Raw genomic sequence first — 16476 nt, 5'->3', positions numbered from 1 at the left:
GAGAAAACTTGGAGGGGACGTGGGATCCAAGCGGCAAGCGCTGGGTAGCAGAGTGAGCTGACGGCAGAGACTGAATGGGAAGTGGCTGCTAGCATTTTTCATGAACAGGTGCAGAGCGAGTTAGAGCGGATCACAAGCGACAGAGCCGGTGTGACAGAGGAAATGCAAATGGAGTTTCGGCCAAAGAAAGTGAAGATGTGGGAGTAGACAATTCCCCGAGGTCATGGAGACAAATTAAAGCTTGAAAGTAGGGCAGTGATGGATTTGGAGAAATCAAGATAAACAGTTGCTGTACAGACAGGAAAACAACATTAGCTCTACCTCATTCTCCTAAACCCTGTACAACCAGCAATGGTATTTCAAAACAGCAACAACAGCAACAAACATTTATAAAGTCATACTTCTTAGCACCTTTGATTCAGAACTGTATCAGCTGCTTATGTCTGTCTAGGAGGTTCTACCATTCTGCATGAACTCTATGGCAAGAAATACTTTTTGTTTTCCTCTAAATACACCAAGTTCACAAATCTTAAGGTCCACTACAATCTTCAGCTAGCCAGCTCTTGATAGAGCAGGGACACTGTTAAGAAATCTAAAATTCCAGCCATTGGGGCCATGGAGACAACTCTCCTAATTCAAGAGAGGTCGATTTCTTTCCTGTATTCCAGGAAACTCCCTAAGACTTGTGTAGTGCTGTGTAAGTTTGTAGGAGTATTGGTACAAAGAAACTCGATATATTGCTTGAAGACTCATACTAAAAGCAATTAGTGTAGGTATAGAGTAGTTTGTGATCACTTGCAAATGACAGAAATAACGAAACATTGTAAGTTGAGAGGTAAGTGTTAGAAAAATTGATTTGCGGTCCTTAGACTAAGAATTTTAGGTTGGGACATTTTTGTGGGGACATGTGAGTATTCTGGCTAGAGAAGGTCCAGAAATAATACTGCATTTTCTGTTTCAAAATTAGCAGGCAAAAATACACAGCTCACCTCTGGAAAATCCACGAGTTGTGAGTGCATTTGTCCCCCGGCCAACAGGCATGAGGGAGGGAAGTGGCATGCCCCCGTGGGATGCCTCACTGCTGGAAAATGAGTTTTTCCAAGGTAAGTCTATGCATAAAACTGCCTTTGGGACTCCTTGCACTAAAGCAAATAATGATTACAGTGTGTATTAAAATGCTCAAAACATAGCAAACCCTGTACTTTGTTTTTGAAATCCTTTTGTTTCCCTTATCTGAAGAGGAGGCTGTTGCATGCTATTAACACAAAAATACTCAATAATCTTATATTTAAATATAATCTAAGCAAATATGCTCAGACCAAGGCTGATAAATCTGTGGAATGATTATAATATTTAATATTTAACCTCAGGTTAAAGGAAATGCATTTCTAAGAAATATTTCTATGAAGTTTACTATTTTTAATAGACTTTTATTGTTCCCAATCAGTACCTAACTGCACTGTGATGAAACCTAGTTGTTGTTAAACAATTAACCTTGTACAACAGACAACAATAAAAACAGAAACATTCCAAAAGTAACCGCATGCACATGGATCTTATTATTATATAAGCATAGCTCCCCTTTCCTTAGGTTATTCTGTATCACAATAAACCTGGCCATTGAAACAGTGAGCTCTGAAGTCATTCACCAGCTTCACCCTGAGGAACTCAATTCCATTTGCAAAGGCAATGACCTCCCCTGGGCGCTCTGTTGGGAGAGGTGGGGTGGTCAGTGAGAGAGGTCCAGCTGGGGGGGTGCAGTGGTCAACCTTTCAGTTACGTGGTTCCTGGCAGAGAACTTGCTTCAGAGAAAAGTAGCCCAGAGGAAAATCTCTGTTACAAAACAAAGGTTTTGCTAATCCAGGAGAGCTACTGTTTATGACACGAAAAAAAATAATTTGGCTTTTCTGAAAATAAAGAGGAAACGCAGAACAGATTTTTTTTTTTTTTTTTACCTCAAGAGTAAAAATAAAACAGCATTTTTGAATAATTTAAAATCTTCCTGTGGGGATGTTAAGAGTGGTTACATTTGGGGAGGAATCCAGGTGATTTTACCTTTTTGTTATGCTTTCCTGTATTTTCCCTCATAATCGTATGTTGCTTTCATAGGCAGCAAAAGACTTTATTTAAGGGAAAAAAAAAAAAACTACAACTAGCTTGAAACGAAGAACAGGAATCAAAGAGGTTTTATTATAATTTGTTTTAAAGACAGATTTTTTACTCATTACATAATTTTGACATAATTTTATTTTCTTTTTACCTCGCCTTACAGTTTGGCATTGTTTGATTTGTGTGTGTGTGGATATATGGAATTATTTCAGAGATGGGAGATAAATAATTGTAACACTTCAGGATGAATCCCTAAAGAATTCCTTAGTTATAGACTTTTAATGCTCAAGATTCCTTCTTCTGGTGGCTGTGCAAACTTAAACAGCACCAGCTTACAAATACAATAGGGTTGGGAAAATCCAGAACAGACATCAGAAATCTCTTCAGCACCTGCCCCAACATAGTTGACGTATCCACAAATACATCCCACCCACATTCACAAATACTGATATGCCTCCCTTTCCCTGTCATTGAAGTGTTAAGATCAAATATTTTAATGACAAATAATTTTTAAAGAACCAAGGAGAGAGTGCACCATTTTATGTAACTCAGAAGGAAAGGTGTGGCTTTTCAGCAATTTAAATAATCCCATACTTATTTCTCATACCAGATTTGATTGTTATGAACAAACATTACATTTCTTCAATAAATATATAATCTACTTGTTTCTATTTATTGTAACATGAATATGGTAAAATATATCCACGACGGGGTGGGCCTTTGGGAATCTTGAAACCTTAAAAGATTATGGTTCTGTTTAAATTCTGATAGGTTTTTCTTGAGGAAAAGGGGTCAAATAGGAGTAAGGAAACACGATTCCAAGAAATACCAACCAACTGAAAATATCCTGTAACTTGTCTGAGGTCGCAGAGGCTGGGGTCCTAGTAAGCTTGATCTCTGGGTTTTGGGGCTGCCCCAGGTCCTCCGTATTATAAGGAGGTCACTGAGCTCTGACTTGGACACCACCCTCTGACCTGGCCACTGAGAGAAAAGTGAACATTGCTTAACAACAGCAAGTCCAAATCCTTGTAACATCATGAGCTTACAGTGAAATCATCTTTATAGTTCATGAAAAGAGAGAATGAAAAGTGAGCTTTTATACCACAGGCCATTGCATTATGTGGACTCAGGAGACAGACGGCCTGTCACCTTGACAACCTAATCTGTTCATGCCTAGTTTCCTCATTTACAAAACAAGAACAGTAATAGTACCAGTCTTACAAAGTTCTGTGAGGATTTAATGAGTTAATAAATTAAGTCTTCAGAACCGGGCCTGACACACAGAAAGTGCGATATTATAGGGGTGGTAATGGGTCTTCATTTTTCCAGGCAAAACAATCTAGCATTAGCATATCATTTAACAATATTGTATAGAACTTTAAAGTTTCTGTATTGCTCAAATCCATCCAAATAAGTATGTTTATAAATTACATGCTTACGCTTTTGGTGGTAATGCTGTATTTTTAACAGTACACCTGAGAAATCACATGTTATTTAGAGACTCTCATTTTTATTGCAATCCTCCGAAGTAAACATGGTGGGAAATATTTTAGCTACCTGGTGACACAAAAGATAAACTAAAAAAAAGCCAAACACACAATTAAAATTTTGTTGTTAGAAAAAAAAAAATGTAGCTTTAGGTCCTTAAGGTATTATCAAAGGTTAATTTTGAAAAAGCATGAAAAAGAAACTTCCCCCACAACCTTGTAAAATTCAGAATATCTTTTTTTTTTTTTTAAGATCTTATTTATTTAACACAGAGAGAGAGAGAGAGAGCGAGGGCAGGAACACAAGCAGGGGCAGTGGGAGAGGGAGAAGCAGGCTTCCCACGGAGCAGGGAGCCCGATGTGGGGCTCGATCCCAGGACCCTGGGATCATGACCTGAGCCAAAGGCAGACCAAATTCAGAATATCTTAAAAACATAATCAAAATTAATGTCATCACATTTATATAAAAATAAAACTATAGGGGCACCTGGGTGGCTCAGTTGGTTAGGCATCCAAACTCTTGATTTTGGCTCAGGTATTGATCTCAGGGTCGTGGGTTCAAGCCCCACATTGGGCTCCACACTGGGCATGAAGTCTACTTAAAAAATAAATAAATAAATAAAAATAAAATTTTAAACGATTTTATTTCTTTAAGAGGGACTTCAACAACTCAATTTTTTTTTTTAAAAGATTTTATTTATTTATTTGAGAGAGAGAGAATGAGAGACAGAGAGCACGAGAGGGAAGAGGGCAGAGGGAGAAGCAGACCCCCTGCTGAGCAGGGAGCCCGATATGGGACTCGATCCCGGGACTCCAGGATCATGACCTGAGCCGAAGGCAGTCGCTTAACCAACTGAGCCACCCAGGCGCCCAAGAACTCAAATTATTATTAGACTATAAAATGTTATACAAAAAGGCTGACTCATATTCTCCTTTCAGTTTTAGATGATTTGGATAACAAACTGGCTCAGGAACAGTGTCCAAGCTCAGTGAATACCACAACACCTCTCAACTATGGATCGAGAACACAGTTCAATCATTTCTACTCTAGGGGAAACACACATGGTAATATCACAGGACGGCACAAAAACCACTATAATGAATCTTCTAATATGTCTATCTATGACATCCTAAGACCAGGAGCCCCTAGGGAAGGTTTTAAAACCTTTTCTCCTAGAACAAAAACAATTTATGATATGTACAGGACAAGGGAGCCCAGACTCTTAAAAGAAGATTATGTGCAAAAGAATACTTTTGGTAGTACTTCTCTGTGTTTCGACAGCAGGCAACGATCGGCTTCACCAGCTACAAGATATTTCACAGCAAGAAGCTTACATTTTCCAACCACCACTCAGAACAAGAGTGGGTTTATACCACCAAGACACCAGCAGAGCCCAAAGAGAACTCCTTTATCATCCATCATATGGAATAGATCAGATTCTTCTGGAGAAAGGCAGAGCCAAGAAGAGTTCCTGAGGGCCCCGTCACCCATGGAGATTGATACTGCCGACCAGTATACGTATCCCAGGTGTTTTCAGGAGAACAGGAGATATGGATTTTACCGTTCACAGAGTGTTTACCAAGGTGTTCATTTTAATGCCCCCATGGATAATGCAATGAGTCCTGACCCATTTGAGAACTCAGAGAATATGCCATTCTACCCTCAAAAAAACCCATTTTCTAGATCTTTCTCTAGCAACACCTTTGGACGAAACAGGGAACAGAGATTTAGGCAAAGTCCTTTTTGGGACCAACAGGAAGAACATTCTTCCTGGTCTGACTTCCATCAAAGCCAGCATCCATTCCCTTCTTTTGAGAGAGACTTTGAAATGATTTCCACAGAAGCAAATAGTGCCTTAGCTGCTCATGGCCATGGTGTTCTTTCTCAACACTGGAGATCATTTTCTCCTAGTTACAGAACAAATATGTTCAGAGATCAAGAAGAGCCACATCCCTGGCAGTTTGATTCTCAGACACCCATGCTGGAGAGCATGGAGGTGTCACAAGGTAATGAGAGCCAGTCGACTCATTTCAACATGCCCAATGTTTGCCCTATGACTGGTCCAAGCTATCACATCACATCTGGTAGGTCAGTATGTCAAGAGGGCAGTCCTCCTACAGAAGTCCATATCAACAAAGAACCTTACTCATTTGGAATTGCTCAGACTCTAGCATCCTCATTTAAAACTTCCTTCCCCCAGAGTCCTGATGACAGAGGGAATCCTCAGAGTCCCATCTTTCAGAATCCCACAGTCACTGTGCAGAAAATTAAGCCTGCCTCTCTTCCAGTAAAAACCTATACACAAGTCACTGTGACCAGGAGGAATTCAGTTGATTCTCCACCTCTTACTGAAAGCCCACCCAATATCTTAGCCACAGATGTGAGTCATGAGAAAGACTTGAATGAATCTGTTTTGGAAGAAGATAAACAACTAAACAAGATGGACCAGACAAACATGACAAGTGAAGTACCCCAACCTGATTCACAAACTGTAATCTCTAACCCTTTCCCCGATTTTCGAAATCCCCTGTCCCAGGACTCAGCTAAGAGCAAAGGATTTGCTTTGAATGCATCTACCACAGTAAGTTCAAAAATGTCACCTGGAGTTATTGCCAGGAAAGATATATCCAAAATTCATCTATCACACGGAGATAAATCCAATGAACTAAAAAAAGATAGGAATTTTACTGGGAATAGAAAAGTTGGCTCAGCAACTGCCCTTCCTTTTATTCAGGAAAGCAGAACAACATCTTTTCCCAGCCCAAATCCAGGCGGTCACCAGGAAGTAAGAGTAAGCCATGAAGATAGTTCAGGCATTATTAGAAATCACCACTGGAGCTCTGCACCTGATAATCAAAATGCACAGTCTCCAGAAAAGCCTGCTATTTTAGATGCCGAGGAAGAACAACATAGCACAACTCATTCTATGAACTGTAGCAGATCAGCTGCTGGTCACAAGATCCCGGGGGATTCTTTAGACCTGTCATCAGGTATACCACCTGATAACTCACCCTCGAATAATTCTTCCCTTGAGGCTCTGGCGATTCCTTCTACAACAGCGTTCTCCAGGAAAAGTCCTTCAGGCAAAGATCCATCTTTGGGAGAAGGGGAACAAAAAGACAATGATAGCAAACACCAAAATGATCAGTTTGCCCTAAGCTCCTCAGAAAACCAAAAGAGTCATGATAATTGTGTGCTTGTACATAATGAGGTGGTTGGTGCTGTCAGATGCCATTCCCTCCCTCCCTTCAAGGATGGAAAAGCAAAAGGAAAAATAAGACGATGCATTTCCTGTTTTGAAAAGTTAAGCAAAACGGAAAGCGGATCAGCACCTACAAGTGATAACAGTAACCTCAGGGAGATGAATCGAAGCAATTCCAAGTGTCCTGAGGTTCACACTACTTATTGGATCTCGCCAAGAAAATCAGCCAGTTTTCTCATCAATAACAGGAAGTCAGAAAGTAAGATAATGCCTTCTTCATTTAGGAATGAACCACTTCCATTCCAAATCAAAAATAAGGTGGAAGACCCAAGAGGGAAGTACGCGTCAAACAAATTCAGTTCCAGTTCTTTGGAGTCAGAAAGCAGATGTTCCAAAGCAGTTTCAGACTCCGTCTCAGTAGCACCTGAAGCCACAAAGAGGATGACAAATATGAAAAACATTGGATCTGCTTCTGTTAGAAAAGGACCACTTCCGTTCCTCACCAGGAGGGCTGTGTCATGTCCTTCAGGGGCACCAGATGCCTCAAATGGGAGAGATGAAAGAGAAAAATGCTTGGTCTCAAACACAGATGCTTCTGCTCTAACACTAAGACCTTGGGAGACAATCATTAGCCCTCCGGAAAATAACTCACCTGTTAGCGATTGTTCTTTACCCAAAGGGCACCCCCAAAAGGAAAACTTTGGAGAACACACTGAAAAGGATCGTAAAGTTGCTGCCTCCAGGACAGGTCTGTTCTCAGATGAAGACCCTTTACCTTTTTCCTCAGATACGTCAAGACAAGAAAGTGGGAAAACATTACATAAATTTAAGACTACTAGTATGTTTTCGGTTTCTGGTGATGAAGATAATGTGAAATGTCTTGAGGTGGTTTCAATATATTACACTCTGCCAAGGAAATACAGCAAAAAATTCTGTAACATTCTCGAAAAGTATACACAGCAAATCGATTCACTTACAGAATCAACTAAAGCGGAGACCGAAGCATTTCTTAATGCTTTTGAAAAGGACAAACTAAATTATTCTATACAAGAGCAGTCAGGAACATCTTCCTCTGAAGGTCAAAAGCTGCTGGTCAGCTCTGCTCAGGAGAAGAGCCATTGTGTTTCTCACACCACTGAAGATGTGACCGCTTCACCAGACCCGAGGCCCTCAGAGCCCACATTACAGGAAACGGCTTCGACTGCAGCAGATGTTTCTCTTCATAAAGGAGAATCGAAAACTGGAGCGATTTCCCCAGATAACTTCGCTAAAACACCTCTAGGCGATGCACAGAGCGGAAAGGAGAGAGGGAAAAAACGGCAGAGTGAAACCCTGCATGTTTTATCAATGCTTCAGGGAAAAAAAGTTACAGAAGAGAAATCGGAAAACTGTCAGCAGCCTGTTAAGTTGGGTAACGGTGGTCCTTCTAATCTTCCAGCCCATTCAGAAGAGAATGTTGGAAATTCCCAAACCGTAAGAAGTCCTGAGGAGTGTGCAGGTAACGCTGTGGTCATTACAGCTCCTGGAACTGCAGGATGCCTTCAGAAAGATATCACAGGCGAAGCTGTGGTTGGTAGCTCCAGGGGATTGCAGCCGAGGCAGGTCAGAGGGGAAATTGGAACAGATTTCCAAAAAGAGAGTATTAAAGCACTTTATGACTTGGAAAGCCAGGTCTTTGCTCGTCCTCCAGCTTTGCATAATCTACAGCTTGACAAAGGGACTTGTTCAGGAGAGCCAGATTTAGACAGTTTGCAGTCTGAACCCAGAGAACTACAGCAAAGGAGTCAGGAGGTAAGTATGACAGAGAACAGTAAAGTTGAAGACGAAATGCAAAAGTTGGCATGGGATCAACCTTCACTTCCTGAAGGAAGCAATAAAAATAAAACCAGCGTGGATGACCCAGAAAAAGGAAAAAACAGATCTTTAGTTAAACACAGATTGGCAGCCATGTCCAAAGCCAGCAGAAAATTCTCAGCTAAAGATTTAAGCCCCAGAAGACATGTAGCTACTATCTTCCCCCAAAGTGGGAACAGCTGTGGCTTTGGCAGCCTATCTCTTGGCACACCAGAGCGCGACCCTCTGTCCCCTGAGCCTACTCCAAAGTCCAGAGGATCCAGAAATGAACGCAGGTTGAGTAGCGATGTCATGGAGGTGGAGAAATCCGAGAACTCCCTCCAGGTTCCTGTAATCTCCAACAGAGAAGCTTCTACACAGTTAAGCAATCAGAAGTCTAACAGCATTTCACAACTACGTCAGAGTGAGTCTAAAAATATCTCAGCATCATCACCAAAGTATGAGAAGTCTAAAGATGTAGCAGCAGCTCAGACCTTGGAAAGAGAGTCAGGAGACTTGGCCCAACCCACATTCCCCAGCCGCGGGGAAGCAGACTTCTCTGACCATCAGAGAAGACTGAACCCTCCTTTTCCACTGGAGCCCGCAGAGAAATCCAGAGGAAGCATCCCGTTGCCCACTTACCAGCAGCAACAAAGTGCTTCATCTCTGGAATGGGAAACTGAACCACATCCCTATCGTTCAAACAGTTTAAAAAGCATCCGTGTGCACGGTGATCTGGTACGCAAAAGTCATCCTCCAAAAGTCAGGGAGCGCCATTTTTCTGAGAACACGTCTATTGTCAATGCCCTGAGTCAACTGACCCTAGGGAATGAATTCTCTAGTGACAGCAGGTACAGTCGAAGATTCAGATCCTTTTCTGCGCTTTCCTCCCGTAATGCAAATGAAAATCGGGCTTTGTGTAGTGGCAGGACAAAACTGGGCCCCAGGTCGGCAACATCTATATCCAGACCCATTGACTATGGAATTTTTGGGAAAGAACAACAGTTGGCTTTCTTGGAGAATGTAAAGAGGTCACTCACGCAAGGAAGATTATGGAAGCCAAGTTTTCTCAAGAACCCTGGCTTCCTAAAAGATGATGTAATTAATGCTCCTAATCCAACAGAGCTATCCAGCTCAAATTCTCCTCTCAGCCAGATGCCAGAAGATGCCTTATCTCCAAGCGCACCACTTAATATCTATGAAGAGAATCCAGTGGACTCAGACTGTGACTCAGACACAACCACGGATGATGAATACTATCTAGATGAAAATGACAAAGAGTCAGAACTGTGAGCCTTCCTCAATAAAATGCATAACCTTTCCACCAAAAGCTTGTACTGGAAATGAAGTGTAAATGTGTATGCCCTTGAGAAGGACAGTGTAAAAAAGATCTGGTCTGAGCAGCACCTACTCTGAAACAACCCAAATTCTCTTCCCTCCCTTCCCTACAACATATATATATATTTCCTAAATTCTAGAGCAAATTATTTTTTATTTTGGGGGATTCTCTGCTGTTTTCTCTCTCTTGGCCTTACTTCCCTCCTGTCCCCTCACTGTCCAACTTTGGCTTTCTGCTTTACTTTACTTTCTCCTTAACTTTTTTTACACCTTTCATTGTGATTCACAACCCTAATACCCCCGGCACATACAGAAGTAATAACTTCAATAAGTTAGAAAATTCTGTACTGCCCCTTCCAATCCACACCCTATATTCATGACATTAAATAAAATGTAGGGATAATGACAGTGGAGTAAATGTTACCATCCTGTTTGACCTAGCATTTAGGAGGTTTAGGGTTGTTTTTTGTTTTTGTTTTTTTTCCTTTCAAACAAAGATAAGGGAATTTTCATAAAGGCATCCTATTAGATGGAAGCAGATGTTTGATGTATTTATTGAGGTTAGAGATGAGGAGCTGAATCCCTATTAAGCCAAAAATATTAGTACTTCTAGGACTACATTTGAAGACATTTGTAGGGACTGGCTGACTTGTTAAGGGCTGAGGTCTGATCAAGTCAAGGACTCAGGGCAGGTAGCATGATGCTACCGAAGGCCTGGCCACAGAATTCCTGCTTAGGAAGGAAGCATGACTGGGGATGCAGGTAAGTGGACATCCTTCGTGGGACGGACATCCTCACTGCAGCTCTCTCCCCAACTGGTGTTCCCCATTTCTGCAGGACTACCCATTTCTGGAGTTTCTTTATTTACAGGAGAGAACGCTTTATTTCATTCCGATTGCTTCATATTTGCTTCCTGACCCAATTCTCTTTTCCATTTTTCTCACCTAGTCTGTTTCATCCATATAAATTAAGGATAATGATAGTGTTGGTGAAGCATACAGAGATCTGGAACTGATAGAAATGCAAGAAAGAACTGTATTATTATTATCCTCCTAACCATTGCTTTGCCTGGAAGCAAAATACCAGGGCGACTTCACATCATTCCCATGAAACTCAAAACTAATAAACATGTGGTAACTAACATGAAAGTTATTCCTTAAATCTGTAAATTGTTTTAAAGTCCAGGCTCTGACCAATATCAAGCTCAAAGAGACTGATAATAGAATTTTAAATCAACTGTTCTGGATATTTCAATTTAAATGGTAAAGAATAAATAACATTTTATTCTTTTTTTATTTATGTTTGTAAATTCTACCTTTCCCCTTCCCCTTCTATTTATCTGATTATTTAAGTACAAGTTTCATAAACCATGACTTATGTTTTCCATCTAATTTTAAGATACTCAGAGTTCATATTTTAATGGTAAGCTCCTCAATTTTTGAAAAATGATCAACTTGCAAGTTCTATTTCAGTAAATACTCTGAGTTTACATGTATGTTACAAAAGGTGAAATGAAGTTAGCTTATTTTTCACTGAGTTTAGGCTATATCAACAGTTAAATTAAGGTGAGGATAAACAATTACTCTGAGGCCCTCCTTCTCTGCACTGGAATCTCCTATTTGAATTCAAAGGTAATTGATGGCTGATTCTCACCTGCACTGTTTGTAATGTTTGCTTGTTGGTCTGGCTCAAGAATCAAAGAAACAGAAAATTCATAAAAATAGCACCTTCTAGGGGTACCCAGGTGGCTCAGTCGGTTGAGCGTCTGACTCTCAATTTCAACTCAGGTCATGATTTCAGGGTCATGGGATCGAGCCCCGAGTCAGGCTCTGCACTTAGTGGGGGGTCTGCTTGAGGATTCTCTCTCTCCCTCAGCCCCTCCCCTTGCTCTCTCTCTCTCTCTCTCTCTCAAATGAATAAGTAAATCTTAAAAAAAAAAAAAAAAAAACCAGCACCTTCTATAGTTTTATACTTTTATAAAATACTTCGTTAAAGAAGTACAGCAAATTTCTATGTATTTTAACATATAAACTGCTGCTTTTTAAGACTCATTTTTGGTACAGCTATACTAATTTATAATAGTCATTTTTATACCCCTCACTTGTGTTCTAAAGGATATAATCATTATTAAAATAAATATTCACATAAATGGAGTAAATCATGAGGGAATCCATTCTAATAAGTACCTTTAAATTATTAACTTGTTTAGATAATAGACTTCAATTTCACACTGTACAGTTTATTTAAAATAGAGCTTGGGCGCCTTGGTGGCTCAGTCGGTTAGGTGACCGACTTTTGATCTCAGCTCAGGTCATGATCACAGGGTAGAGAGTCCTAAGCCCCACATTGGGCTCCACACTTTTTTAAAGTGGAGTCTACTTTAAAAAGGAGGGGGGCTTAATGAGATTATTTTCATTTTTAGAGACCTCTTTCTAAATAATTTACCCCCTTACATTTGTAAATATACGGATGTTAATAAAACTTCCAACTGCTACTAACAAGGTTTTGACTGGTGAAAAGTGAATAAAAACAATTTTGTGTAGAAGGTAAATGTATGTCTGTACTAGAAATAATGAAAGAAAGTCCACTTAGGTTATGGTGAAGACGGGAATAAAATTGAAAAACTCCCACCTCCATAAAAGCACTATACTCTGTGGAATGCCAGAAGGTTAAAGAGGCCTTATTGGTAAGAGTTTATTGTTAACAGTGGTGATAACACTTTAGAATATCCTATTTAAATGTACAGCATAAATATGTAAATATCTTACGTTCCCAGCAAGTTTGTGAATGTATTACCACTTAGGGGCTCTTGTGACTGGTACGCCTGTGTTCTGAAACAAGTAAGCCTTAAGCACTTTTGTTAAAATGTCAAATAATCCTTTTATGTACTTGTTCTCAATCCAGTTCTCTAGATATGAAAAGTGTTACAAGACAAGGTGCAAATTTAAAACAATGCCTGTGTTGAAATAAATGATTTAAATAGATGCACCGTTTGACCTGGTTTTTATTCCCATCCTCAAATGATTATTTTTAAGGGGAAAAGTTTCAGGAAAAATTCTAAAAAGGTGGTGGCAGAAAGGGGGGCCAAAAGCCTTCCTACAAATCTCTCTGGTGGTTATTGAATGAGATCAGCCGTATGTAGTTTCAAAAAAACACAGTGACTTGCTTCTCTCTTCTTTCATTTGTACCCAAAAGCAATCAACTGATACATGAAGATCAGTCTATCTGGTTGCCACACAGAGGAGGAATGAAGAAGGTGTGGCATTTCTCTGTGTAGAGGAAGAAGGAGCTACATGGAGTTGGGTTAGTCATTGCCCAGTAACACTGATGAAAGATAAACCATTCTTTCCAGTTGAAATATAAGACATGCAATATTAATTAATTGATTCATACCAATCTTATATCTTTTCTAGGAAAGCAACCCAAAGCCTGTGTCTCTACCAAGGACAGGAGAGTGTTGTCATATTGAATATGTGCAGTATTTTATCAAAATTTAAAATACATTGGATCAGCCAGGGTTTTTAGTTGTAGACTAAATATAATCCTCTTTAGGTGGCTCAGGTGAAAAAGGACTTATTAAAGCATGTACAGTTTGCTCACAAATGCATTGATAGGGCTGACAAAATAGATAATAAGTTGAAATTCCAGCGGCAATTTCTCTAACGATGCCAGAAAATTGGACTTATCATGGGAGCCGTTGTCTCTGTTACGACCAGGAAAGTAGGGATTCAGAACCAATACGCCCAGTCACTGTCTTCATTTGCCCCAGAAATCACTGCAGTGGAGATAAGAGCACTAGTATATATAGACTTACAGGTAAGAACTTTTATTGCTACAATGTTTGTTGTGGCAAAAACTGAAAACAAAGTGAGCACTTGATTAGAAAGGACTGGATATATGATGGAACATCCACATACGTGATATTATGCAACCATTAAAAAGAATAAAGTAGAACTATGTAAGTTGACTTAGGAGAATTTGCATGAGGTACTACTGAGTGAGGAAAGCAAAATCTCATTTTTTATAAAGCATTAATCAAACAAACAACCCCTGCATATGCATGTGTACATCTAGAGGGATACATTCAAGGCTACTATGTCAGTTGCTACTTGTGGCCAGGTGGGGGTCGGCTGGTATGCTCAACAGGGGAGGGAGAGAGAAGCATACTTATAGTGGGAGAAGCAATCTGCCATGGGTCTTGAACATTTTTGCTGGGCTTGCCAAGAATGTAAGTCCTTGACCACACTTTACACATGCCATTTCTTTCTCTTTTTTTAATTAAAGATTTTATTAAGTCATCTCTACACCCAACATGGGGCTTGAATTTACAACCCCGAGATCGAGAGTCCCACACTCCACTGACTGAGCCAGCCAGGGGACCCACACATGACATTTCTTAGGCCTATATTTACAGCAAGCAACCTTGAAGGATGAGATAATATCTCCCCACTGGCCAAGAGCAGGATTAATTCCCCGTGCTGTGCAATCAGTAATCCCCTGGATTCGGTGTGTTTGTCTTATAATGCAACCCACTTCACACATCCATGAAGGTCTTTTGCATTGTCCCCACCAGACTTGGGGGCTATATAAGTCCGCTGGGGTCGCCAATACAAAATACTACAGACTGGGGGGCTTAAACAACAGAATTTATTCTCTCACAGTTCTGGAAGCTAGAAGTCCCAGATCAAGATGTCGACAGGTTTGGTTTCTCCTGAGGCCTCTCCCTTGGATTGCAGATGAATGCCTTCTCACTGTGCCCTCCGTTGGTCTTCATTCTGTGCCCAAGCATTCCTGGTGTCTCTCTGTGTGCACTAATTTCCTCTTCTCGTAGGGACACCAGTTAGATTGGATCGAGGCTCATCCTAACAGCCTACTTTCACTTAATCATCTCTTTAAAGGCCCTATCTCCAAATACACATTCTGAGGTCATGGAGCTTAGTGCTTCAACGTACGAATTACGAAGAAACACAATTCTGCCCATAACAGGGGACATGGGGATCGAACACAAACCAACATGAAACTCTGACAATGAATAACAAAGTCCTTTGTCTCTGACCCAGGAGTCTTGTGTCTTTCAACAGCATCCACGAAACAGGCTAACCTGTTAGCTTGTAAGAGGCTAAAATCCCAGATCTGCAGAGTTCTCCACTCCCATATTTTAGCACCCACCACACTGCCTCTGTCTTTCTTCTCCACTCAACCACAGGAGTTTTAAAGTCCAAGTATAATGTCTAAAACATAGTAGGCATTGAATATGTATTTGAAATTTGATTTACTATAAAGAATCTAGTCAAGGCATTGGTTGATCTGAAGAGATATGATTTTAAAGATACGGATGGCAATGTGAAAGAAAACAGGTTGGTACACACTCACTATTGCTAAACAAGGGTTCAGATTGAATTATATGGCCTCTTTGATATGTTCTCAAAAAATACTGGGGGTTACTGCAAGTATGATGTAATATATTAGGTCATATTTTACTATCGTCCTGTACCAGCTAACCTTCAGATTATTTCTCTGGGAAATTTTTTAAGTTTGATTTTGGAAGAATGTGAATAAAATGTGTTCTACACAATTTTTCAAAGCGATAGCTAGAACACAGCAATACTTTCTATTTAAAGCATGCAGACAACCCCACAAATTAAAACTAATCAATGAAAGTAATGCTATACTTTAGCCCTACAATTTCCCAGTGATTTACTACCAGTTTCTGAAAATCTTTCCAAAATACAAAGAACACTGTCTACAACCTCTGCTCAGTATTACTAAAATAGGTCAAGAGAACTGGGAAGGATTTTGCCCTAGTAAAAGGTGGTCATAGCAAGAATGCTGAGTAACCCAATTAAAGGCAGGAGATGAACAGGGGTGCCTGATTGTGGCATTTCTGGATTGAGCTCTGTCAAGCGGGTGCAGAATCCCTCTGTCCATTCTGCACTTTGGGTTCCCCCCGGCTCACCCAGCCTGAGCAGAGTGCTTATTTTCTTTGAACAGATTCAAACCATAAGCAAATAAAAGAAGCAAATATACTTAACAAATGTGGATCAAGAAGTCAGGAGGAGAAAGGCAGACAGTGGCTGCCAGTGCTTAGGGCTCCTGCCAGCCTCTTCCTGGACCCTACCTCCAGCTTCTGAGGAGTGACCAAGACCAGTCACACCTCATTAACTACAGAGGACAGGAGCCACCTGACAGAGGTGAAGCTCACCCACCGGGCTCAAGGCAAGTCCTTCGTCCAACCTGAATTCTGATACCCCCGTGCCTAACTGCTCCCTTGGGGTCTGTCCCTAACCTCGTGGATGTTCAGAAAACACGTGTTGAGAAAAGCAAACTGTAGGGGAAGGAGATTAGGGAGAAGGGAGGGAATCTCAGAACAGGATCGCAGGATTAGGCTGGTGCTGGCGTGAACACACCTGTCAGAGGCGGCGTGACACTTGCCCTGCACCATGTCAACCCAGGGAAGCTCCTGGGCTACAGGCATTCCCCTAAAGGACATGGACATCCTTCGCTGC

At 40.7% G+C, this 16476-nt stretch overlaps 1 protein-coding gene across 5 annotated transcripts in view; it reads left to right on the top strand.

The window, feature by feature from the left end:
• Positions 1-11755, top strand: part of EXPH5 (exophilin 5) — a 69379-nt gene extending 57624 nt beyond the window's left edge. For 2 of the 5 annotated variants that reach the window (XM_032427786.1, XM_032427789.1), the window contains 2 exons: positions 971-1103; positions 4536-11755. In XM_032427786.1, coding sequence (XP_032283677.1) covers positions 971-1103; positions 4536-9925 — 5523 coding nt within the window. In that variant the 3' untranslated portion in view covers positions 9926-11755. Of the gene's footprint in view, positions 1-967; positions 1104-4535 lie in introns of all 5 variants that reach the window. The other 3 variants (XM_032427785.1, XM_032427788.1, XM_032427787.1) reach the window with 2 other exon arrangements.
• Positions 11756-16476: the final 4721 nt, after the last annotated feature.

This window comes from Phoca vitulina, unplaced genomic scaffold, assembly GCF_004348235.1.
Source record: "Phoca vitulina isolate PV1807 unplaced genomic scaffold, GSC_HSeal_1.0 scaffold38, whole genome shotgun sequence".
NCBI classification, from domain to species: Eukaryota; Metazoa; Chordata; class Mammalia; order Carnivora; family Phocidae; genus Phoca; species Phoca vitulina.
The sequence above is the reverse complement of the archived record's forward strand: the minus strand, read 5'-3'. Positions and strand labels throughout refer to the sequence as shown.